The following is a 27354-nucleotide window of genomic DNA, read 5'->3' as shown; positions in this document are numbered from 1 at the left end:
ACCTTGGCAGTAGACCAAACTGAAGCACCAGAGTTTCAGTTTGCCTGGTAGAGCACAGCTGGTTATGCTCTTCAACCCTTCCACTGCTTGTCATCTAACTTCTCCCACTCGAACTGTGTCCTTTAGATCCCCATCGTACCATCTCCCTACCACAGACATATCCATATCATTCCAGTCAGTTGACTTCTTATTTTTTAATGATTTAACAATATCAATTATTTATTTTCCATCTGTTCCACTTATAAACATTGATTGCTTACTTACACTACCCGTTTCTCTTTCCGTTCTACTTTTCCTATCAATTCCAACAATCTTTCCAGCCAGACTGGGACCAACATTGACAAAGAAATCATTAAATTCATTAGCAATTTGTTCCTTATCACTTATAATCATATTGTTCTTTGTCATAAAATAGGTTGGGCATCCTGTCCTTCCAACGTTGTTTCTTACTATTTCATTTAATATTTTCCATGTGTTTGTTATGTTATTTCTGTTATTATCCAATGTTTTACTATAGTACTCTCTCTTACTGTTTCTAATAATATTAGTCAGTTTGTTTTTATATAACTTATATGCTTGCTCTGGTTCTTTTGTTCTTTTTTTAATAAAAAGCTTATATAATGTATTTTTCCGTTTGCATGATACCATACAAAGGCAAAAAATGCCTTTTTCTGAACATTGGACATAATAGATTCTGGCATGCTTACACTTCCGGTCAAAAGTTTATAAAAATATAGATTTTAAAAATATATATATAATGATTTCCGTTACACGAGAGTAGATGTTAAAACTTCATGCTGATTTGTACTCGGCTTTCGCCAAGATAATCACCAACTAAGACGTAGCTTTACAGTAACCTATGCTTCTCCATCCATTTACGCTTCTTTCCATCTAGTGACGTGAATCTTCTGTCTGGTGTTAATACAGTGTATTGCGCGTCAGCACACACAACGGCTGCAACCACAGTGCGGTCCCCCATAACAACCCTCTGGATTGAGCGGAGTAGGGAACATCTCTAGGGTCTTCAAGTGGGCACGTTCCGTCCTCAGTGTTTCGTCGACTAGCCCACGACACCTCAAGAGGGCTCGACAGTGACTCTGGCGTCCCAGAGTCACCCCCCTCCGTCCCCCACTCAACTCAGCCCAGCTTACTGACCTCTACTTCCCTCTTGCTGCTGAGACCTAACCACAATCTCACAATCTCTCCGCAACCCAACCATACGCGCCAACCCGTTTGACTAAGGCTGTCGAGCCCCACTGGTGCGTTAATATGCAGTTTCAGTGGCAACGGTTCCGTATGGCATACCATCTACCACAAAACACAATATCTGCCCAACCACCCGTCATTCACGCAATATACACAGGAACGTAATGACTGTAAATACTATACAACCTATACAAATAAACCAACAGTTGCTGCTGAGACCTAACCACAATCTCACCGCAACCCAACCATACGCGCCAACCTGTTTGACTAAGGCTGTCAAGCCCCACTGGTGCGTTAATATGCAGTTTCAGTGGCAACGGTTCCGTATGGCATACCACCTACCACAAAACACAATATCTGCCCAACCACCCGTCATTCACGCAATATATACAGGAACGTAATGACTGTAAATACTATACAACCTATACAAATAAACCAACAGTTGCTGCTGAGACCTAACCACAATCTCACAATCTCTCCGCAACCCAACCATACGCGCCAACCCGTTTGACTAAGGCTGTCGAGCCCCACTGGTGCGTTAATATGCAGTTTCAGTGGCAACGGTTCCGTATGGCATACCACCTACCGCAAAACACAATATCTGCCCAACCACCCGTCATTCACGCAATATACACAGGAACGTAATGACTGTAAATACTATACAACCTATACAAATAAACCAACAGACCTTTCAAGTTTTCAAGAATTCTACGAAACCGTAGCATGGCGGCCTGTACACAGCCAGCTAGAATCTTTCCGTCTCAACCACAGCCAGTTGCTGCTCCTTTCTGCTGCTTCAGATAAGTTCTTTACTGTACGACGCAACTCTTGGCCACTGAATCCGACGTCTCTGAGGAACCGGGTTGTAGAGTGTGCCACAAAACCACGACAACCCACTTCCACTGGATACACCTGGACTCTCCATCCTCGCTGTTCTGCTTCAGTGGTCAGATGAGCATACCGCAGTTTCTTCCTCTCATATGCCTCATCTACCGCATCCTCCCATGGCACTGTTAACTCTATCAGTTGAACAATGCGTGCTGATCCAGACCACAAAACAATATCTGGCCGTAGGTTAGTGGTGTTAATCTCAGGTGGAAAAATAAGCCGTTGATCAAGATCAACCAGCATCTTCCAGTCCCTAGCAGCTTCCAGTTGTCCTGGGCGAGAATTGGTGTTAGCACCTTTTCTTGGTGGTTGCTCGCCTGGGCGGAGGAATATTGTCTTCTGCGTGTAATGTTTTGCTAGAACAGGCGGCAATTTATTAGTCATACTACGCTTGCCTTCCAATGCTAAAGCCAAACATTGCAATACTTGGTCATGGCGCCAAGTAAACCGACCCTGGCTAAGAGCCACCTTACATCCTGTCAAAATGTGCCTTAATGTGGCAGGTGATGAACACAAAGGACAAGATGGATCCTCTCCTACCCAGAGGTTTAGGTTCTGCGGTGATGGGAGAACATCATATGTTGACCTAATAAGGAAACTGATCCTACTCTCTTCCCTTGACCAAAGGTCTTGCCAGCCCATTTTGCGTTGTTCCACACTCTCCCATCTCATCCACTCTCCCTGCTTGGCCTGGGAAATGGCCTTTATACATCTCATCCTCTCCTCCTGCTTTCGCACCTCGTTGACTACCAGCTTCCTCCTTTGGGCTGGGCCTGTCTTGTGCCATTTAGGAGGAACTAAACTGAGCCCAAAACCCCCTCTTCCATGCTGTACCTGTCCCACGATATCCCCAATTTGAAGGTCAGCCTTTGCCTCTACTACAGATTTCTTTGCTGACCACTTTCTACCAGTTTTTACCACAGGGGCTGTCTCCCTTACGCATTTGTCACGTGACTCTGCTAAAGTCATTTCCAGTCTGACCTTGGCACACTTAAACTCCTCGGTTAAAGCAGAGACTGGCAGCTGCAATACTCCTTTACTATAAAGTCCCACTCTGCTGAGGCAGCGTGGAACTCCCAACCATTTCCTGATGTATGAACTTATTAACGCTTCCAGCTTATCCACTGTTGTCAAAGAAACCTCATACACAGTCAGTGGCCACAGCAACCTTGGCAGTAGACCAAACTGAAAGCACCAGAGTTTCAGTTTGCCTGGTAGAGCACAGCTGTTTATGCTCTTCAACCCTTCCACTGCTTGTCGTCTAACTTCTCCCACTCGAACTGTGTCCTTTAGATCCCCATCGTACCATCTCCCTAGACTCTTCACTGGCTTCTGAGAAACTGTTGGTATTGCCTCACCATTAATGAAGAATGTTTTATCTACTACCTTGCCTTTAATTATGGAGATGCTCCTTGATTTAGAGGGCTTAAATTGCATTCGTGCCCATTCAATATTATCTGTTAACTTCCCCAATAACCGATTAGTGCAGGCTACCGTTGTAGTCATGGTTGTCATGTCATCCATGTATGCTCTGATTGGTGGTAGTCGCATCCCAGAAGCCAAGCGCTCTCCTCCTACTACCCATTTTGATGCCCTAATGATTACTTCCATTGCCATGGTAAAAGCCAGTGGAGAAATGGTGCATCTTGCCATTATTCCAACCTCTAAGCATTGCCATGTAGTGCTGAATTCTGGAGTTGAGAAACTAAATTGCAAATCTCCAAAATAGGCTTTCACTAAATTTGTTATCGACATCGGTACCCTGAAAAAATCAAATGATGCCCAAAGAAGCTCATGTGGCACTGAACCATATGCATTAGCCAAATCCAGGAATGTCACGTGGAGCTCCTTCCTCTCCTTTTTAGCTGATTGAATTCGTTGCCAGATAACACTGATGTGTTCTAAGCATCCTGAGAATCCTGGAATGCCCGCTTTTTGAACTGAAGTGTCAATGAAGCCATTCTTTAATAGGTAGGTTGACAATCTCTGAGCAATAATGCTGAAGAAAATCTTTCCTTCGACGTTTAATAGTGAAATAGGGCGAAACTGACTGATGCTTGTAGCATCTTTTTCTTTGGGTATAAAGACTCCCCCTGCTCTGCGCCATGCTCTAGGTACAACCTGCTTTTCCCAAGCCACTTTTATCAATTTCCACAGAATTCGTAGAACTCCTGAAGCACTCTTGTACACTCTGTACGGAACTCCATTAGGCCCTGGAGATGATGAAGCCCTTGCCTTTCTCACAACCTGCTCTATCTCTTTCCACTTAGGTGCACAGACCTCCATTTGGTATTCTGGTGGATTGACAGGTGGGATGTCTGACGGAATAGACATAGGCTTATGCCCTTTTGCATCTGTATGTGTTTCCTCCAAATATCTCTCTAGCTCAACCCTAGATGCTTTTAAAATGCCATTCTTCTCACTGGTGAATAACTTCTTTGCGAATTTGAATGGATCTTTATAGAAATTAGCCCTCGCACGCTCCTTCTTTTTGTAGCGTTTCCGTAGGCGCTCAGCTCTGCGTAATGTTGCAAGCTTATCTTTTATGGCCTTTGTAAGAGATTGAGTCCCTCCTTCTGACTTTGTTCCGCTCTTTTCCATTGCTTCCTCAGCTGTCTCCTTTCTCTAACTAACCCTTCAATTTTCTGCTGCCGTCTAGACAATCCAGGAGTAGTTTGTACTTTTTCCTTCCTTTTTTCCACACCAAACCTCTCACTTCCATATGCGTAAATGATGTCCCCAAATTTATCCAGCTTCTTTTCAACTGTACCAGTTAATCTTTCTAATGCAAAGCATAGATCTGTGTTTACCGTGTCCCATGCAGTTTTCTCACAAGCTCTTGGCCATCTAACTCCAGGCCTATGCCCGTTGAGGTTCTTTTCTCTCTTATGCTGGTTAGTCTGACCGGGTTCACAAGAATCAATGTGTTCATCACTAACTGTGCAAACCCTCCTCTCCTCTATGACAGGGGTGCTGATATCCTGCGAACTGTGGTTTGCTTCCTGTCGCTGGATTTCATTCGACTGACTTGACTGACTTCGTAAGAAGTACTGATCAATGCGAGGCCCTTGTCCCTTCTCCCTCAAGCATTTCATTTTCCCTTGATGAATCTTCAAACCCCTGACTGTTGTCACCTTGCTCCAGCCACAGACACAAGCTTGGAGTTCAATGGCTTTGCTAACTGCAGAACCTGAACTAGTCTTTTGTGAAGTACTCTCTATACTCATATCCGTTTCCATTCCAAAGTCGTTAACCATGTTGTCCACCATTGAGTCATCTTCCGCCCCTGCTCTCGCAGACTCTAGGGGTATTTTCCTCTTTAATTTTTCAGAAGCCTTGGGCGGGTGTCTCCAGCATCCTGTAAACACAGAGCTGGATACTGCCGACAAGGGTAGCTAACCCTTACCAGCCCCATTGGGGTCTCTTTCCTCCTGTCAGCTGTCTCTCCAGGCTGTCACAAGGTCTTTCCCTTGTTGCCAGCAGCACTATTCACCGCAGTCACTGGACGTATCCAGATCTTCATGATTTCCGTTACACGAGAGTAGATGTTAAAACTATTATACATATATAATACAATTATATATATAATAAAGGTGACCGTAAAGACATTTATAGTGTTAGATATGATGAATAATTTTAAACAAATGCTAAGCTTCAAATATTTTAGCAGCAAAACAGTTTCGAACATTGATATTAAGAAATGTTTCTTATGCTGAGCTTAAAACATTTTAGCAGCAAAACAGTTTTGAACATTGATATTAAGGAATGTTTCTTTGTTTACAATAAATGTGTGTATGGTAAATTCACATTATACCATACATACATCGGCAAACTAATCAACAATGTCATGCCACCAACTGCTGACGAGATGCTAAGAGCTGCTAGTAATTGAACAGAATGAAGAAAACTTGTGACCGACTGCAAACCCGTTTTGTTCGCAGCCGATTGATGATGATGACAGACACTATTCAATATCGCGATTAGAACAAAGCACTTAAAAATAATTTTACTTACTACATCAGCTGGCTCCGTTGCTCCTCGAAATGAAACTACCAGTACTTCTGGTACATTTTCCAGGATTATTAGATAGTAGTATTCCTCACAGCATAGCAAGACGAGGTAAACATGCTGTGTTTTATAATCCAGCTGAGTGGGCGTTCGCATGTTTGCCTGGCTTGCCTTGGATCATTTGCGTTTGAATAGTGCGCGCTCTCCGTGGGCGTGGCACATTAACACGTAATCAGATTTAATGAGCTGGAAAAAAAAACTGGCATCTCTCTCTTTTCATATAGATTACATAAACTGAGAATATTTGTTTTTTTTATATAAAAATTTAAAAGAAGAGAGTTGAAGCTTCATTATGGAAAAAACACTCGTGCCTGTATGACAAGTATTCGCGGACTTACAGTTAATTTTTGGACGTGTTTCAGAATGGACTTCACTGACAGGGAGAACGCAAAACTCGCATCATGTTTATTTTTCTTTATTTGACAAAAAGCACAATACTTTGTTTTTATTGTGAGTATACACAAAAAATAGACACTTAACAGGATCGAATGATGTATAACACTAACACATAAGATCAAAATCAACAGAGTATTTTAGTCTCTTTTGCACTGATAAGAAAAAAAGCGAGACTATCGCGCAGCGCGATAGCAGACCCCAGAGGGTTAAGGTTTCTTTGTCTTCAGAACCAAACTGTTTGTGTGTGTGTGGTACAAGCTCTCTTTCTGTCTCTCTTCTGGGAGTCAGACTCGCTATGCAGTGCGCAGGAAACTCTTCTCCTCTCATTGTTTGAAGAAGAAATGGAAAAAGAAATGAATAATGAGCGACGTGCAAGGTAAGCGGTTTGTGCCTCCGTGTTCACAGCTCATGCCTGAATACAGTCTTGCTTTGTGTGTTTAGGGGAAGAGCATGCAGCCCTTGTGTTTGAGCATGGTGAGTGCGAGCATTGTAAAACATTAAAATTGAAGTGCTTTGCGCTTGCTTTGCTTATTTCCAAGGATTAGCACCCACTTTGAAATCATCGGCCTCATGCTATCTGGCTGAGGAGCAAGAAACGGATGAGTCCTTATCGGTCACTCTCTCTTCAGATCACAATGTCCTTTTGCCTGGCTCTGAAGCATGCCCATGCACTTCATCGGCTCGGGTGGAGGACGCTGAAAAGCATTTCAAGGAGCAGGTCAGGCTGGTGGTACGCTGCACACCATGGCGGTGTTACAGGCATACCAGGCTGATCTGCTGAAGGATTTGAGTGCAACTGGTACGATCGACGAAGAAGCTTTCTCTGAGCTTTGTAGAGCCACAGATTTGACTAAGTGACGGCTCGTCACATTCAATCTCAGGGAAAAATATTTTCCACATAGAAATCCTGCCACCACACAGAAAGTTCCAGATGCTTCCCATATGGGCTGGGGAGCGGTCTTAGGTGGCCTCCCAGCCCAGGGGATCTGGTGAGGTCATCATCTCAATTGGCACATCAATTGTCTTGAATTGATGGCTGTATTTCTGGCCCTGAAGTACTTCCTCCACCAGTAAAGGAGCTACCATGACCTAGTGCGTGTGTAAAACACTATGGTACTCACCTACATAAATCACTGGGTGGACTGTGTCTTGACAGGCTAGCGCAGCAGGTTCTGCTTTAGGTGCATGTTCTGCTATAAATTCCTGTCCTTTAGGGTGATTTACACCCTCAAAAGCAGATTTGGGAAAGACATTTGAAAGCATTGGTGTCCTCTTCGCCTCTCAAGGGACAGCACAATGTCCTCTCCGCTTCTCACTGAAAAAGCGGGAACGAGATGCTGCGCTGCTTTGCAGCACTGAAGATATCCCAGGACCATTCTTCAGACAAAGTGATACCTGAGGATGCACCTGCGGCGCATCTAATTATAGCCTCTGACAAGTGTGCATTCCATTGAGGTTACCATTTCAGGCTGTCAAGTTCGTTGACAATTTCATTTATATGTCATGCACATTATTCACCGCTGGTCATACAAAGATGTATTCCCAAAGTGATCCAGCATTGCATCTTGTTCCCCCTTTTTTTCTGGAAACAGGGTTACATTAAAGTAACCTGAGATGAATTACACCCAACAAAACTAAACTAATGGAACAAAAAATAGTACACAAACAAATAAACTCTATAAAAACATGATGATAAAATAAGAGGTGCAGAAAGATAAGCAAAAGGAAGAATATTAATTTATGATAACTGAAGAGGAATCTCATGAGCAATGTTATATATTTTGTTGACTTGGGTATTTGCATTATCTCAAATGTTACCAAAAACGTTTAAATCCAGAGAATTCTGTAATTTTAACCAGTTTAACAGCCTGTGTCATTGTATCGCCTGTTAATGACGTCATATCCACATTACCCTCTATTACCATGGAAATGCCAAAGATTAACTAAACAGGGCAAATTACCGTGATTGCAAGCAACGATAGGAATGGAAAGTTCTGCACGTGATCTACTGATGACTTGCAAAATTAAAGAACACAGACGCAGTGGGATCATTTCCATAGTGATTAACATAATCTATCAAGAGCAGCACAAATTAACATCTGGTTTATGGTAAATAACGGTGCAAATACTAGTAAATTGACTAGTACAAACCTTAGTAAATTACCTTTTGTGATTCATTTAAATACTATCCTCCCAAAAATTCTGCGTCTGAAAGGGAAACCTACAAATGCATATGCAATAAGGTCAGCCGCAAAATAACCCTGTCCACACATTTTCACTGCAAATTGTTCAGTTTGTCTTCAGTAAATCCTGACAGTAGTTTTTTTTAAACGCTAAAAGAGGGTTTGAGCTGATGCAAGCTGTTAGTAAATCTAGCCCGATGTGTTTTATTAGACGGGTAAGCAATTGTTTGGTTACCTTTATCGTTAGAAAACGAATCATTGTTATATAGCTCAACACGGTTAGTCTTGTTATTGTATACCTTGTTTTCTTGATTTACCACAAGTAACATGTTTGTACCAAGTAGCTAACATAGCATAATCAGAAAGTGCTATATTTGTAGTAACAGTAATATAGCATTTTCTCTACCAAACAATATATTTTTTTCAGTTCTCAATGCAAGCCATTTAGCAACACAAGTCATCCATCTTTTATTAATATGATATTATAATATCAATCTATCTTACTGCAATGTGAAAGGTGTCTCATGAGTAACCTTATAACATAACTTTCAACACAAAGTTGAAATTGTTTTCACCAAGTAAAACAGTGCTGTGCTACCCCACAATTATATTTGGTCAAAGAAATTGACCTGTATGAGTAATTCAGTACTTATAGTGGCTATTTCATTAGATTAAAATGAAATAATGTGATTTTAAGTGATCAAACGTAACTGTAACAAAGTTCAGGGAAGGAAGAGGCAGACATTAAATATAACTTTAATCGTACAAATAAACAGAAACAACAAAACTAAAGAAGCGGCATTGGCTGACTGTGGCATATAAGCCACATTTATATTGCTCAAATTCAACTTTTCTCAGTGCCTGTCTTCATCTATAACAATGTTAGTGTTAATATGATTAAATGAATGTTAGTAATTTTTTTCATACAGAGATGCTTTATTAGTAATCTTTAAAACATATGGGTTACAGAGAGTGTGAAGATTGTGTTGTTCTCTACAGGTTGATGAAGTGTGGTGTCACAGATGAAGGTTGTGCTGCTCTGGCTTCATCACTGAAATCAAATCCCTCACACCTGAGACAACTCTATCTGTCTAATCTAGGAGACTTAGGACTGAAGTCACTCTCTGCTGTACTGGAGAATCCTCACTGTAAAGTGGAAAGACTGTGGTAAGATCATATGTGACTCACACATGAAACTGAGTCACTGTGAATTTTGCAGTTTTAATAATTCATAAAGTAACATCAAAATGGAATAAATTGCAGGGAAAACAATCTATTATTACATTCATTACAAGCAAAATGTTGATTGTAATGTTGACTAAAAAAACAACTGTAACCTTGGTTTCCTGAAAAAGAATTGACACTGTCGGAACGCTGTGTGATTGCATTGTAAAACATGTATGGAATCAGTCCAATGGTGTGACAGGACGCCATAGGCGGGTGATGCCACATCCAGGAAACTATAAAGCACGCCCAAACCAATCAACGCTAGCTTCTGATAGGATAAAGACAGGCATGCAGGAAATATGGTAGTAGGGGAAAAAAAACTTTTTCAGGGAACCAAGGTTACAGACCGAAGGCCTGCAGCACAATAGCTACAGTAGTGGGGACCTTGGTAATCTAACCCAACCTAGGGTGAAGAAATGCCTTCACTTTACCAAGTGCAAACTCTAAGAATGAAGGGGCAACTGACAGGTCGCAAATCTCCTACTCTTTTGGGAGACGTGATAGCAATGAGGAACAACATTTTTAGAGTCAGGAACTTGATCAATAGGCTCGAAGTCAAGTCACCTTTATTTATATAACGCTTTTTACAATACAGATTGTTTCAAAGCAGCTTTACAGAGATAACAGGAAAATAATGCAACAAAGGTTGTTTGCAGAAGAAAATAGCATCACACCTAGCTTAAGTAAGCTCAGTTATGAATCATTTTGTTGTAAAAAAAAAGTTATTTATGTGGTTCATTTATATATATATAGCTGTGATGTCATCGGCCAGCTCAGTTCAGTTCTTATATTATGGTGTCAATGCAGGCAGATCAATAATATTGTTGAATATTACATTAAATGTCCCCAACTAAGCATGCCAAAAGCCAATGACGACAAGGGCGAATAAATGTGAAAAGGGCGACAGTGGCAACGAACCAAAACTCCATCAGGTGACAGAATGGAGAAAAAAACCTCCCAGGCTCAGTCGGGGGGCCAGTTCTCCTCTGGCCAAAGAATGAACAGTGTATGATTATGATTCAGGCTGCATTACAGGTCAGAAGTCAGAATGGACTGGAACATTCAGAGTATCATCAGCATAACAGTGAAAACTAATCCCATGCTTCCTAATGATATCTCCCAAGGGTAGCATGTACAGAGTGAACAGGAACGGTCCTAGTACTGAACCTTGTTGTACTTCATACTCAACTTGTGATCGATAAGACATCTCTTCATTTACTGCTAAAAACTGATAATGGTCAGATAAGTATAATTTAAACCATGCTAATGCAATTCGCCTAATGCAGTATAGGATCTAACATACATGTTGATTTAGATGATTTAACGAGTTTTGACAATTCTTCCTCTCCCATTGCAACGAATGCACTACAATGCACTGCTTGATGCAATACTGTAGTAGATGGTTGCATAGTTATAATTTTCTCTCTAATATTATCAATCTAAACTAGTAGTAAAATTAAAATTACAATCAATCAACCTGTTCGTCCCGTAAACACTCAGTGATAATTGTTTATTGATTCTAAGAAATGTTATTTGCCAGGGGAGGGAAATGTCTTTCTTACTGTACAGTACTACTAAGAGCCTGTAGTCATGATCTAAATTGTAAAATAAACATTGTTGCAAGCAGAGAATCAGAACCAAATACGTATTGTGCAGAATTTTTATTAACTAAATCACAGACATAATTATATCTAAAAACACAACATACTATCACACATACTTGGGTAAAGTGACAGAATGAAACCGGAAGCAGGAAATGGAACTATGGAAAAGATCCATTTTGCTATGAAAAGAACCATGAGCTTATCAATTTCAGAGCACCTCACTAAATGTATACTTGCAGGGCCTTTGCAGTGAAAACATTTGGTGAAGTTCCTGAAGTAGGATTTTGATGGTTCCATGAGTCTTAATCGATTTCTTCGGCATTTAATGAAGAAATGTCGATGAACTTGAATGGTTTGTTTGACTCTGTTCTGGTTGAACGTTTTCTCTCTCTTCATGAGTACGAGACTGAAGCGCAGATGGTGGCTTGCCGGCTCTGGGCTGGAGAGGCCACACAGAGCAACCAGGAGAAGGAAGGAAGTCGGAAGAGTTGATGGTTTGAGTTGCGATTAGGGTTGGGTATTGTTTTTCCTCCCCCGATACCGGTGCCAAATCGATACTTTTAAAACGGTACCGATGCCTGAACCGATACTTGACATTAAAGAACGCCTTTTTTATTGAAAAAATATATATTAAAATTTTAGAGTAAATATATAAATACAAGTAGTCTAAATACAAAACACAAACAATTTACATAAATTCACAATAAAACCTAAGCCACCTAACCCAAATAACAATAATAACACTACAGTAGCCTAATAATAATACCAAAGTAGTCTGTATCCTTGGTATGCTACAAACCAGCTTTAAAGTTCAGCAATTCTTTTTACATTTTTTGACTTTTCTGGCAAAATACGACACGTCTCCTGACTTATTGCATGTCCTGCACAAAGTGAGTTATTTTAGAACGCATCACTTTAAATGCGTTACTTGAAACCCTTCATGGAAGAAGAACACCATCATAAGACTGTGCCAAGGAGCGCTCAGGATCAACTGAAGGCTGGATTTTCAAAAGTATGTGAATTTCACGGCTTCATTGTTGCAGTAAATTTGCATGTTCTTGAATTAATAATTTATGAGATGTACACCGATCTGTTATTGTAGGGACATCGACTTTACATTTCCACACTAAACATGACGTGGAACAAAATTGGTTGTGTTACATGTCAGTCAGTCCCTGGCTGATATTTTTATTCTTAAATACATGTAAGTGAATCTGTTTTGTAATTTAATAAACCTTTATAATGATCATGATTCATGTTAGGTGATCTATAACACACAATGGGCATTAGTATGCACCGTAAAAGCTAACAAAGTAAAAGCTAACAATGTCAGATTAATGTGATAGCCAATATTAGACAATATCTGATATGTGGTGCTGAGAAAGTTATATTTAGCAATATAAACAACAAGGAAGGACAGCAAATAGAAATACAAAACAGAAAGCTATATGGAGCTCACAGAGACGCAAACAGGTCCCCTTCCGTCTGTCCGAACACCCTCTATACCTGCTCCACCACCTTGGGGTGGCGCCTTTGTACTCCGGACCTCAAAACCAAATGAAAGAGCTCTGAGCTTTCTCCTTGAACAGCACGCCAAATACGTATGCTACTTAATCTGATTATTTGTAAGTGTGAACTTGTGATGTTTTTGGAGAAAACTGAATAATGTAGAGATTCTTACCAGGTTTACATTGTGTCAGTGTCACAGATTATGACATGGCGAAACACTATAGTACAACGATGACACATCAGTGTCATAATCATTCTTATTCTATTAGAAGACGTTGTTCGTAATTATTCATGACAGCACGTGGGGCTTTCCTATGACAGAATCTTCAAACTGTAAGATCACGTAGGAGTTCAGAGAGTCGTTCATGTTTGTGTTCATGGTGTAAGATTTTGAGGGTGTTGCATGGCTTTCCCCACAATGCTGTCAGGGCTAGACTCTGACTACGGGCGGATAATTGGCCATCAATTACCGACACAATGAAATTGTTTGTTTGTAGCAAGCATTTTTCTGAGGAGAGCTACGAGAATTTCTTTCTTTTGTCTTTCTTTTGTCTTCTTTCTTATGTCCTGAAGATACATAGATTTGTATGTTGTATGAGTGTGTCATTGTTCTCTACAGGTTGTTGGATGGTGGTGTCACAGGTGATGGTTGTGCTGCTCTGGCTTCAGCTCTGAGATCAAACCCCTCACACCTAAGAGAACTAAAACTGTCATATAATAATCTAGGAGACCCAGGAGTGAAGCTGCTCTCTGCTGAATTGGAAAATCCTCACTGTAAACTGGAAGAACTTTGGTAAGATCATCTCTACCGTTAAGACTCTGAGTGAATAAGGGTTAATATAAAGATAGTGCATACAAAATTTCCTTTGGCGTAAGCCCCATTCCTGCTTTAACCATCAGATCCTACAAGCGATAGAAGGCAGGGGTGAGGAGTCTACCCGAAAAGGAACATTTAGAACTTAATATATTATTATCCCCTAGAACAGTGGTTCTCAACCTTTTTTGGGCCAGTGCCCCCAGGTTCCTGATCGCCCCCCGTTTTGTTTTTTTTACCGCTAGAGCGCCAAAATATACGGACTGCAGCTTTCATATATAATTAAAAAGCATGTCACTAAAAGCCAAATAACAGATTTGATTTGACTGAATAGTGGGAATATTATTATCATAGTTTCCCTGAAAGCAAAAAAGTAATCTGAAGTAGAAATTAACCTATATATCAATGTATATCAGTGTTAACGAAATGCAACGGTTACAAATTTGACATTAAAAATTTAATGTTGTGGCTTATCGCAAATAGCAGCCAATCAGCGAGGAGCAGCCAAAAAATGCTTCAAATTTTTATTAACAGCAGCGCTGTACCGCAACAGCCAGTCAGCAAACAAGAAGCATTCTTATAAATTATTTTCGATGGAGAATAGGGTAAAATCCGTTATTCGTACTTTCAAAATTTATTTGAAAATAAGTTCTTCTGCTAATTTCTTTACTGCTGATAAGTGACTAAATATCACAGAGGCTATTATGTGAGGAAGACTATAGGAATGCAGGATTTGTTGTGACACCTTATAAACCGAAAGGAATAGCATAAATCAATTTAATTAAAACATAAAAATGTAAATGAATAAATCATCTTAAAATGGACAAATGAGTAGACATTTAAAATTGTTGTGTGATTCTTTTTTTATGTTAAATGTTTGATTATTCATGTTAAATGTAAAAATGTTAAATAAAATATAACAATAAATTAATAAATAGTAGGCCTATATTAAAAATAAATAGAGATATGAGACTGTTTATTGACGTTTAAAACATAGTTTAATAAAGCAAACATTTTGGCTTTTTTTTTTCTTTATCCATTTGAAAATCTTGTTAAAATATACTATTATAAAATTGTAGGGGCAACAAATGAACTTCCGACTCTCTCCCATTCCACTCAAAAGTAGATATATACGATGGGCTGTCATTGCAAAAGAAACAATACATAGCTTACATGTCGCATTTAACTGGCAGATTTTAGAATGTTGTTGGCAATTATTTTGCTGTTTTTCTGGGGGTAGGGTCACGACTTGTAAATAAGAAAAAATATCAAGTCTATAAAACGCGTCAAAACTCCGCGAATCACAACAAGCGTATCGGTGAGATTAAATGTCTTAGTTAAAAAAAATTATGCCATTTAGTCAAAATCATCATCATTATTGTTATTATTATTATTATTTTTGAAGAATCACATCTTCTTCATACTAGCGTGTTTTCCAAAAGTGTGGAGTCCGCTCTTCGGCTCTTGGCATGCCATTTTGCACTAATCTTCATGTCAAGTCAAGTCAAGTCACCTTCATTTATATAGCGCCTTTAACAATATAGATTGTTTCAAAGCAGCTTTACAGTGATAATTGGAAATTAAAATAACAGAGATTGTTTTGGCTTTACAGCAGCTCTAGAATAAAGTTATTGTTCAGCTAAAGTTAGTTTTGATTGATTCACTTCCATTGCAAAGATCATTAGTTATTAACTTAGGGTTCGCTTACACAACACCGTGTTAACTGAAAACAGAAAACTTTTAATTTGTTCTGGCCATTCATTTGCACAACAATGGTTTTTGTCGGCGTAACGGGGTTCGTTGTTATGGGAAGAAGGAGGTGGGAACCAGCAAACAATAAAATACTTTTAATGACAAAATAAAAGAAATACAAAAAAAAAAGTATCTACACAAAAGAGAAACAAAACACAACATAAAATCAGGCCTGTTCCTCTCTCGATCTTCACCGTCGTCGCTCCTCCTTTTATGCTTCCATTCCTCCGTGAGAGATGCGAGACCGGTGCGTCTCACAGGTGTCATTCATTATAACTAACGCCACCGGCCTCGCGCCGTTCTCTCACGTCCCTTGGCCTCGTCCTGCTCGCCACAGTCGGCAATAAACATCTTATGTTTTGGGGCAAGACATTCTGATGGTATGACCTTCACATTAGAGATGGAGGGAAAATTGCGTCGTCGCACCAAAATAAAATCAATCTGACTGGCATAATTTTTCCCTCCATCACTGATGTGAAGGTCATTCCATCAGAATATCTTGCCCCACAACATAAGATGTTTATTGCCGACAAAAACCACTGGTGTAGGTGATTAGTTGGCTGTTGCGTTTCTTAAATAACGTATTGCTGATGATGAAGTTGTTTGTCTCAGCAAATTCCAAGACTCAATTTCAATTGTTATTTCATGTACAATACCCATTATCTCCATGCAAATATAACCATCCTGCATACATCCGACATACAATAACATAAATCACTGCCGACAAAAACAAAATCTTCTTGTGGGCACATGGCAAATCTGTCCTGAATAGATTTTTCTACTCTTCGATGCAGCCAGTTTGCGGGGCATAGGCTGAGAAAATGTGTAACCATGGGGCCATGGTTTCAACGATGATAGAAATCAGGTTGTCTGAATATGGACCTCGGCAACTTGGCTACGTAGGTCGGCATTAACAATAATAGCTACACCTCTACTGTTGGTCACGCCATGGTAGAGAAGCTTATAGCCATTGCCAATGTCCTGTGATCTTTGGCGCTTCCACTGGGTCTCTTGTATGCATGCAATGTCAACTTTACCATCCGGTTAGTGTACCAATGTTCAATACACGAAGATTTCACTTTGACTGACTGACTTTAGCTGATGATGCACATGAACCGATGGCCCTTTCCCATTTTTGGCGGCAGTTGGGTGAGGCTGGCGTGCCTCGCTTCTGTGACATCGAATCGACTTGAGCCAAGGAATCAGAGGAAAATATTTTTTTTTTTCTAATCCTTACAGTTCAAATGTTATTAGTATAAACATGAGTGCATCTTTGGACAGATGGTGGAGCTAGAGGGATTGATTGAGAGACTCCTAAATTGGTGTGATTAATGTTGGGACTGACCTATATCAGTGTGCCAAATTTCACAACTTTGAACCATACGGTTCTATGGACTGCCATAGACTCCCAGAACGGAATAATAATAAGATCGCCAACGATTACAATAGGTGCCTCCGCACCTTCGTTGCTTGGCCCCTAATAAGAATGCCAATAATTTCAATAGGTGCCTCGCCTACGCACTTTCAGTGCTTGGCCCCTAATTACTTTTAGCCTCTGCTCTCCACCTACTGACCTAATGTGTAAACATTATGGAAAGCGTGCTTTCCATAATGACATTTATTAAAAAAACATTTATCCACCCATAGACCCTCTCAAAGAAATCAGTACAGAAGTGTTTGAAAGTTGACAGAAGAGACAGCTTTAAACACCAGATATAAACGGTAATGTGTCGCCCTCCTCTACTTGTGATATGATAGACCAAAACGCATCTTAATACCAGGTGTAAACAGGGCCTCTGAGAGCCACATGATCTGGTCATAAGACCGTACGCCCATACTTTATTGGGGGGTTATTGGAGAGAGTATAGTAAATGTATGTACAAAAATGTATTTAGGGTGATTCGTACATCAGTGTGTTGCGAGAGCTATAGATGTAATGTCAATTATTCGTAATCACTATTATACATCTGTAGTAGATTTTAATGTCTCAGTATCTGAATATTGTGTTCAGGGGGCAAAAGGAAGAAGAATATGATTTCAGAGGAACTGACTTAATTTTTTTTATATTGATTAATTTTTTTCTCGTCTCTCTCAACTTATCACTGTTAGTTTGAATGTGATCATGAGAAAGTCCTTGTTGATCTAATCTGTGTGTCTGATCTGAGAGAGTGAAGAGTGTGTAATTGTTCTCTATAGGTTGAGTTATTGTGGTATCACAGATGAAGGTTGTGCTGCTCTGGCTTCAGCTCTGAGATCAAACCCTTCACACCTAAGAAAACTGGATCTGTCTGGGAATAATCTAGGAGACTCTGGAGTAAAGTTACTCACTGATCTGAAGGATGATCCACATTATAAACTGGAGACACTATGGTAACAATATTTTTTAACAATTTCCATCATGTTTTCATTTAATGTTCACATGGCTGTTTTACTCACTGGAAATAAAAGGAAATTGTACCAGATTTAGTAACACCACGTGTGTGTGTGAATATTTTTCCTGAGATCATCGGATGAATCTTAAATTCAACTTCGGTGTCTCTGAACTTTAAACTCTGTTTAATATGAGTTTAATTTTGCTCATATTGTTGTGACTGATTGTAAAAATGAAATTAATGTTATTTTCAGCTTTTACCCTATGTTTGTTATAATCTGAGATTTGGGTCGTTTGTTATTAACTGATATCAAATTTGAATAGCAGTGTAAATGTAATTTCTGCTGGTTCTGAATCAGCTGTCTGTTGTGTGAAGTGACCTTTAATTTCCTTTTGATTTTGTAAAGTGACATAAGATAGAAGCGATAGTATTATGTTTGAGAATGAATTAATATAGTATATTTAGTTAGTGCTAAGCTTTCTTCTAAAAAGATGTGACAGATGTAATGTCTCATACTGCGCATGTGACTGATTGTGTGTTTTATTTTAGCACTAGTTCAAGATGACAGTCTGATCTTCTGATGATCATCTGATGGTGAATAAGTATCCACTACAGAGACTCACAGTCAACAGGATCAACAGAGACTGAAGATTCAGTGACGGTTATAAATTAAGACTTCGTTTAGATTTCAACAATCCTCTGACAGACCTGATGAAGCGGCAGTGAAACACCTTTTATTTCACAGCAGCAAATTACAGTTTCTCATTCATATATTTACCATTTTATCTGTATAAACACACAGTATAAATTCAAAAAGATTGGAGTTTTTTTTAAAGTAAATATAGAGCCTGAATATGTTTGCGTTTGTGTTGTACCAGCAGAGCAAAGACTAATGAAAGATTTATTTCCCACAAAATAATTTTGTTTTAGAAAAGAAAATCAGTTCAAGCTCACACATAATGGAAACTTGAGTATGTACATCACATTTTTAATAGGGCTGTCAAAATTAACACATTAACGCATCCAATGAATTTTTTTCAGTTTAATGCGGTAAAAATATTGAATTAATGCAGCATCCTTTTTTTTCTGTCATCATTTTGCTAATGTTACTTTATCATGCTCTTATTTATGCTAATGCTTTTAAACTTTTTACTTTTGTAGCTTTAATAAGGATTAATCTATATTTAATTTATAATTTATGCAGTGCAGACTTTTTGATGACTTTATTCAATTTCTGTATACTTACTACCTGTTGGACAGGTAGGAAGGGCACAGGTAAATATGACATTTATTATAATGGGTTTATGGCAGAATAGTTTTAAGTTCATATTTTTAAAGCCTAATAAAATGTATAGCTTTCAATTATACTGTAATGTTGAATGGCTATAAATAATGTTTAAAAATCAAAGATGCTATTAAATACATATTTTTAATTTACTGTCTTTATGTTGTTTCTACATTCATTTGGAGATTAACTGTGAAATGATTACATTATAAAATATGTTTTTAATCGTGATAGTCGTATCTGTCACGGGTGGTTGCAGGAAGGCAGACGGAGACAAGGATATTTTCCAAAACGAAGGTTAACTTTAATTAAACAGGTCAGCAGAAGAGGTCACAGCACACTAATGCCGAGTTCAGACTGCATGATTTTCAAAATAATTGTGTCACTGTTGTTTTCACACTGCGTGACCATCTGGGGTAACATTCAGTTGCTGGTGTGTTCACACTGCACGATGGATCAGCGACAGGAGGTTTCACACTGCATGACTTTACAAAAGAAAGAATCGCCGACAACTTCTCCCTGGTCCGCAAACTACGTTTCACAACCAAACAAACGCGAGAAGTGATAAGGAAATAACGGAAGATCACGCGTGCGTGAGACCGGAGTCAACTAATTCAGTGAATTTGTAATGAAAAATGATAGCCTACAAGAAGATTGCGATCCAAATTGTCTGTGCCCTGATTTGCAGCGAAAATGAGAAAAATAAACAGTTTATGCAGGAGGAAATGGTTGGGAAGACGAGGGGAGCAAGGACTGTGTTTTGCAAAGAGAGTTGGGGGCAAATAAATAATTTTACAAATGTCCTGCTGTTGCTGCTGGTCATGCAAATGTTTGTGCTTTGTTTCTGTTTGATATAATTGTAAATATAGGCCTATCTATTAAAATACTGATATTCTGGTTTATAACTCCTCCCTGAACATCCTGCTGTCCTGTATCTTGCTCTCTCATTGGCTGTCGGTCATCGCCGATGTAGTTTTCAGTCAGAGCACTTTTCACACAGCAGGATTGTGAATCGCCGACAGGTCCAGATATTTAGCATGCCAAATATCTCACAGGCGTCGGTGACTCGTCGGCGATTCTCTCAGATCGCGTCTTTGCTCATTCACGCTGCGTGATTGTCACTCGCGTGAACGAGCACCGATTTGCCTGTGATTTCGGGAATTTGTCTGCGATTTCTCAAAACCTGTCGGCGGGCCTAAAATCGTGCAGTCTGAACTCGGCATAAGTATAACTGAGATCGGACAATGAACAAGGCAACACACAGGACTTAAATACATAGGGAAACGGATCAGGGAAACGAGGCACAGCTGACAAGACTAGCGAGGAAACAGGTGTGACAGAAGAACTAATGGAGGTTACCGTGGAAACACAGAACAAAGGAAGACATGTGACTAATGAAAACAAGACTCAGAAACACAACTGTGACTATGTCATATGACAAAACAAATTACATTTTGCTTATTTTACTAAAATATATAATGTTTAGTAAAAAAGTAATTAATTATTGGTCAGCATTTATCATTATTATTGTAAGTTTTGGGGTGGGCTAGCAATGCAATTCATTCTCTTTTGTGCAGACATTACAAACATTGCAAACGCTGGGGAAACTGTTCTAGGTAGGGTTGTGGAGTTGGAACTGGTGTTATGAGGTGTTAGTGAACCTGTTTTGTTTAATGCAGAACTTATAGTTACATACAAGATCAGGGAAAGTTACCTTGATTGTATCTTTAACAAAAGACAACGGTAACTAGTTAAACCGTAACACCGGAATCCAGCAATACATATGCCTGTCCAAATTACCACACTTACAGTCTTTGCACGCACTTGTCTACTTGCGTGATGTATTTGTATTTGGCCAAAATGTTCAAGTAGAGGTGGGATAAAAAATTGATTCAGCTAGGTATAACGTGTAGTGTCTGGACCAATCACACGCACACACAAATTCTTCATTATATTTAATGAATAGTCCGGCAAACTCACTCTCCCAACAAAGGTCTATCTAACCCCCCCCCCCCCCCCCCCCCCCATCACAAAGAAGCTAACACCACTGGCAGAACTCAGTGTCCTGTTACATTGATTAGAATTTTTCGACCCCAAAAGGAAATTCCTGAGAGCTGTGACTCTTACTTAAATCTTGCTGAGAAGGAGAAATAAACCTGTATATTCCATAAATAACCACTTGAGAAATGTATAAGCATGTATCTAATTTTCCCATCTCATGATTTTCCTTTTATGTTGTGTGGCCTATGTTTTCTTGTAAACTCTAATGGGTTAATGTTTCAGACTTTGCATACTATGGTTAACCAAAATCATATGTGTGGCATGTTTGGTCTCTATAAACTCCAATCTTCGTTCCCCATTTGTAAATTTACGTTACATTTTGCTAACTTTGTGACGCATGGGTATTATAAGAATCTTGAAGATTATTTTTCTTAAACACCCAATGAAATTACAGATTCAAATGTCCTGCTCGAACACAGAGGGTCGTAAAATCTCCCTCCAAAGGGACAACTTCTTATTGGCTCACACACTTATTAACTTCTTATTGGCTGTGACATCTTCACGCTTTAAAAATCACTGATGAAGATCAGCTGCTCTCTTAGCTCCCTCTTTTACTCCTTCCTGAGAAGTCCTGATGTGAAGATGATGCTAAACTAGAAGTTTTCTAAAGACCCCCAAGCTTGTGCCAGGCTGCGGCCTTGTCTTTCCATTCACCAAAAAATCCTCTGACTCCAACTGGTTCTATCTCATCAACTGGAGCCTCAGCAAATTCCATCAGGACAGTTTGATTCAAATGGGTGAGATATGCAAGTATCAAACTTTATTATCATATTATTAACTTTAGTATCATATTATTATCTAATTATCAGATACATTAAGTATCTTTACCCCTTTTAAAGAAGGGTGTGTTAGAACTAAACTGATGGTTTGCTCAAGGCTGTTGATCTGCTAAATTTCAAACAATGCTATAACTTCTTGCTTTCCTGTATTCTGCTTCAGCTCTCTTTTTCCCTCGGTAAACTGTATGCATGTTATGTGTGTGTAGTTGTTATGTTCGACTGGGAATCGAACCCGGGTCTCCTGCATAGCAGGGGAAAGCACTACCTCAGTGCCACAATGTGGTTTATTCGACTCAGAATGCAGAGGCAGAGACAATAACTCAGTTCAAGGGCTTTACTTGAAGAGCAGGGCAAAGGTATCCAACAAGGAATATGCAAAAACAAAAAGTACAATCCAGGCAAAGGTCAGAGTCCACTATCTCAGTCAGAATCAGTTAATAATCCAAAAGCAGGAGGCAAACTCGTAATCCAAAAAAAGGCATGTACAGGTCGGTAACAATCAGAGGGGAAACAATAATCTGAATATTAACTCGCGGACAGGTTTAGTCAAACAAGACTGCACCGATGTCAACTCAAGACTGAACAAATAACTCAAGACAACAGGGTTTTAAATAGGCTGCTTAACAAGGTTCAGGTGAAACTAATAAATCAATAATGAGAACATGTGGCAGGCATAAAACAACAAAAGAAAAACACTGAGGACCTCACATGGCCAAAAAAGGAACAACAGCCACATAATTCATGACAGTATGTTCGAGTAGTTTAAGTGTTTAGTCTAGATAATAAAATCTTGTTCATGTCACACGTAAAGTTGTCCGTGTCTCAAGCTCATATCTGGAGTCACTAATCATATCGATCTTAACTACTTACTCTTAGTAGTACTTAGTAAGAAAGACATTTCCCATGGCCCAGAAATGTACATTTCTATTAATTAATTAATAACCAATATTGAGGGTTCACAGGATGAACTGAGTAATTGGTTGTAATCTTAATGTAGCTATATCAAGTTAATCTGATTAACGGACCCAAATATTCATAATCAATTATAACGAGTTATGATTGGTTATTAATATTTCATAGTGCTAATTTGCTACATACGATTTTTTTAAACAATTTCAAAATATTTATTTTTATTACAGAATCGATATTAATTCAAATTAAATTGCTTTATTTTTGTCCTTGCTTAGATGAGGTTGACAGAAGTTAGCCCCTTTCGTTCCAACAGAGGATGAAATGTGTCGTTATCTATGAGTGTTGAATGACATATCCCTTTCAAGTGGAAGCGACGTGAGACTAATGCACTGAAAAAGCCCTCGCGCTACTCATATGCTGATAGAGAGATAAGACAATAGAGCTGCACGATTCATCTTTAAAAGACTGTGATCTCGATTGAAACACCCTCGCAATCTTCTTCCATTTCATCTGTCTATTAAACCTTTGACAAAATCATATGGCAACATTCAAATCTGTGTTGGTGCTGCCGCTGACTCGGAGAGAGTAGTCATCATACAGCAGTCTTTTCAACCTCATAATGATCATAGTCAGGGGCGGATCTACGGGGTGGCAAAGGGCGGCAGCTGCCACCCCTGGGATACAGTCTTGCCACCCCTGTTGCACCCCATTTATAAATCAGATAATATTTTTTAAGTATATGTTCATAGCCTACACGTTGAAGGCCCGCACCAAACTCCTCTCAAACAGAAATCGCCGATTTAGAATCCCGTCCCCCTCACAATGGTTTCACCCATCACCAGCACAGGAGCGACCCCGTGAAATTTCACCAGTCACCCAGCAGGGCAGCCTGGACAGTACCTCGGAGAAGAGAGGCTGATAAGCAGTGAGTTTAGAGGTAAATTTGACAGACACCAAGTCGAAAAAGTCCATCAGACAGTTAACCCTGCAACAACCACATTGTTACGTTATTTACATCCGCAATACTTTGTTGTCTCATCGAATTTTTCTATGATCGCCAGGTCAGACAACGTTAAGGGTCTAACGTTAGTCTAGCTCTTTGTGTGTGTTTAAACTACTGCTGTCACAAAATTGGCATGCATCCACTTTCCCAGCATCTATAAATATCCCATTTGGAAAAATGGTCGAGATGGCAAATTAAACTGAGATATCTAAGCTGTCATAAGCTGGTGATGCACAAGCACTACACGTTTGACTCACATGGACACGTACCTGTTATCAACAACGTGACCGTTTTCTCTCTGGTTGACCACGCATTTTGCAGTTAAGTTAGCCCTACATGACTGAAATTCTACTCAATCAGAACAAGTAAAGGTAGCCCACTACTTTCAAAATAGGGGAACAGTACATGTTCGTATTGAACCGAAACTGTACGGGCGTCACAGTTCGGAGTGTATGGCAAGCCAAGAGGGTCAGAATTACGCTATAGATTAATCGCGTTTACAGCCAAACGCCGTCTAATACGGCGTTTTAAACCGTATTTCGCGCGTTTTTTACGCCGTTGTAATTACAAACGCCGTAAAAAACGCGCGAAATATGTCAATGACACCGTATTCCACGGCGTTTTAGTGTGCATGGAAAGCGCCGCTTTTTACGCTGTTCATCTCGCCATATGACGGCGTAAAAAACGCCGTTTTGGTTGAACAGAGCGCGCGTTATTTTACGGCGTTTTGCTAATAGTATAATGAGCCACGCCCACTGTTTTACACAGCCAGTGAGTTTGAACCGTTCTCTCCCAATCAATGATGAACTGAGTCAGACCAGACCAATTCAGCACGGATCATTATAGCCAAGGATCATTCGAATCTGTGAATGGTTTATTATTTTTTGTGTATAGCCTACCTACACTTACTATAAAAACAAAACATTGCTTGTATAATGAAGAAAACAAACAGATTTCCTTTCCGTGAACTTGCTTCTCAAAAGCGATCCTTTTCACCATGAACCGAAATAAATTTCGTGTATAGATAGGCTATTCCTTTTATATGATTTTATCCTGTTTTTTTCTTGTTCACAGAACTGCTACAGGTGCATACGATGATGATTCTGTTCTTTATGCAGCTATTTGTGCATGCAGGCTAAAACTAAACCCCTGGAAAAAAATGTTTGTGTGTTTTTAATGGGTCACAGACACTTGTAAATTTTAATTTAACATAATCTTGTCGGTTAATGAATGGAGATGATCGCGTCGGTTGAAGGTCGCAGGGAAAAAAAACCTAAATGAATCCAATTTGTTGATAAAAATGAACATTTTAAAATTTTCGTTTAGTTTAAGTTTTTCAACTAATACTTAAATTTTCCTTTATTTCCGGTTTATGTCGATTAGCATAAATGTTTTTAATAGTTTTAGTTTTAGTTAACTAACCCTGAACATCCACAGATCTGTAGCCTAAATTTTGCTCTTTTAAGACACTAATATTTACAAATATATATATGTTTGTCATAAAATAATTTATCAATGTATTATTTTTATAGGCTATAACCTAACCTTTTACAGTTTTGGATAAAATAGGCCTACATTTTTTGCATAATTTTTGCTTAAAAAATAAAGCATTCATAAATTATTGTATTATAAACATATTACTGTCTTAAGTGAACTCGTTTATAGTTATACACTCAAATAATAATAATAACAATAATAATAATAATTATTATTATTACATTTTAGGCTACATATTTAGAAGACACTTTTGTCCAAAACTTACAAAAAAGGAACAAAGCAATTCGTCAAATGTCCGTCATAATAGAGTCACAGTCAGTCAGTCAGTCAGTCACAATGTCAGTCTAATAATTTATTAATTAGACAATAATAATAAAGGGCTAGTATTATCACAAATAACCACAAGATTTTGACGCTCATCATTCATATTAAATCGTCTATTCCAACATATTCCACCATTGTGGAGCGCGCTTACTGGATGACATGGAGGCGCCGGCGACTTGCATCACTTGCATTTTCCTATCAACAGTGGAAACAACTTAAAATACTCCCTAATTTCTGGTCATACAGAAAAGAAAAATACATCATTCGCAACTAATTCTATTTGTGTAAACTCACAATAACAAGAAAACGATGTGCTTTTGTAAAATAACTTGCATGCTCTCCGTGAACTGGAGCGCGTCTCAAATGAACTGAAAAACAGCGTAAACTAGCCTCACAGCTTGAAATGTCCACTTTTAAACGAACGAATTAGAATCGAAAGCAAATACCGTCTGATTATGTAATCCGTATGAAAGGTGCATTTCTCTCTAAAGGCGCATCCCCTTTATAGCGGAGATGGAGATATGTTAGCTGCCTGATTTAGTTTATTAATAAACAATTAAAATGCCTCGTTGTTTGTTCAGACACATTTATTATCAATAGCCTACTTTTGCCGGTGCTTTATGGCAAGATTTATGCATGCGCTTTAGTATGGGAGGCTATATTCCTCCATGCACCCAGTATTTAAGAAGAAATTAATATAAACGTGCGATTAGTCAACTAATTGCTTAAATGAATGACTATAGTCGACTAGAAAAATCTTTAGTCTATGGCAACTCTAATCAATAAACAATTTAGTTGACATTATTTACTTAGTAGCCCAATTAGTATCCAGCTCTTAACATTAAAAGTTGAGTTAACATAATTAGTTAATGAACTAATAAAATGATCAAATAAAGATTAAATTAAGATGCTAAGCATATTGCTATTTTTGCAAATAGCAAAAAAAAAAAATACGATCATCTCCATTCATTAACCGACAAGATTATGTTAAATTAAAATTTACAAGTGTCTGTGACCCATTAAAAACACACAAACATTTTTTTCCAGGGGTTTAGTTTTAGCCTGCATGCACAAATAGCTGCATAAAGAACAGAATCATCATCGTATGCACCTGTAGCAGTTCTGTGAACAAGAAAAAAACAGGATAAAATCATATAAAAGGAATAAATAGCCTATCTATACACGAAATTTATTTCGGTTCATGGTGAAAAGGATCGCTTTTGAGAAGCAAGTTCACGGAAAGGAAAGCTGTTTGTTTTCTTCATTATACAAGCAATGTTTTGTTTTTATAGTAAGTGTAGGTAGGCTATACACAAAAAATAATAAACCATTCACAAATTCGAATGATCCTTGGCTATAATGATCCGTGCTGAATTGGTCTGGTCTGACTCAGTTCATCATTGATTGGGAGAGAACAGTTCAAACTCACTGGCTGTGTAAAACAGTGGGCGTGGCTCATTATACTATTAGCAAA

The 27354-nt window shown here is 38.9% G+C and overlaps 1 protein-coding gene across 6 annotated transcripts in view; it reads left to right on the top strand.

Moving 5' to 3' along the window:
• The window catches only part of LOC143738308 (NACHT, LRR and PYD domains-containing protein 12-like), a 159068-nt gene that overhangs the window by 58039 nt on the left and 73675 nt on the right, over positions 1–27354 (top strand). For 5 of the 6 annotated variants that reach the window (XM_077230395.1, XM_077230397.1, XM_077230396.1 and 2 more), the window contains 4 exons: positions 9741–9908; positions 13701–13874; positions 17844–18017; positions 18569–19452. In XM_077230395.1, the coding sequence (XP_077086510.1) occupies positions 9741–9908; positions 13701–13874; positions 17844–18017; positions 18569–18584 (532 nt within the window). In that variant the 3' untranslated portion in view covers positions 18585–19452. Of the gene's footprint in view, positions 1–9740; positions 9909–13700; positions 13875–17843; positions 18018–18568; positions 19453–27354 lie in introns of those variants that run through there. The other variant, XM_077230394.1, reaches the window with a different exon arrangement.

This window comes from Siphateles boraxobius, unplaced genomic scaffold, assembly GCF_051911475.1.
Source record: "Siphateles boraxobius isolate OS27281-9 unplaced genomic scaffold, OSU_SipBor_1 143, whole genome shotgun sequence".
Lineage (NCBI taxonomy): Eukaryota > Metazoa > Chordata > Actinopteri > Cypriniformes > Leuciscidae > Siphateles > Siphateles boraxobius.
This window is presented reverse-complemented; position numbering and strand designations above follow the sequence as displayed.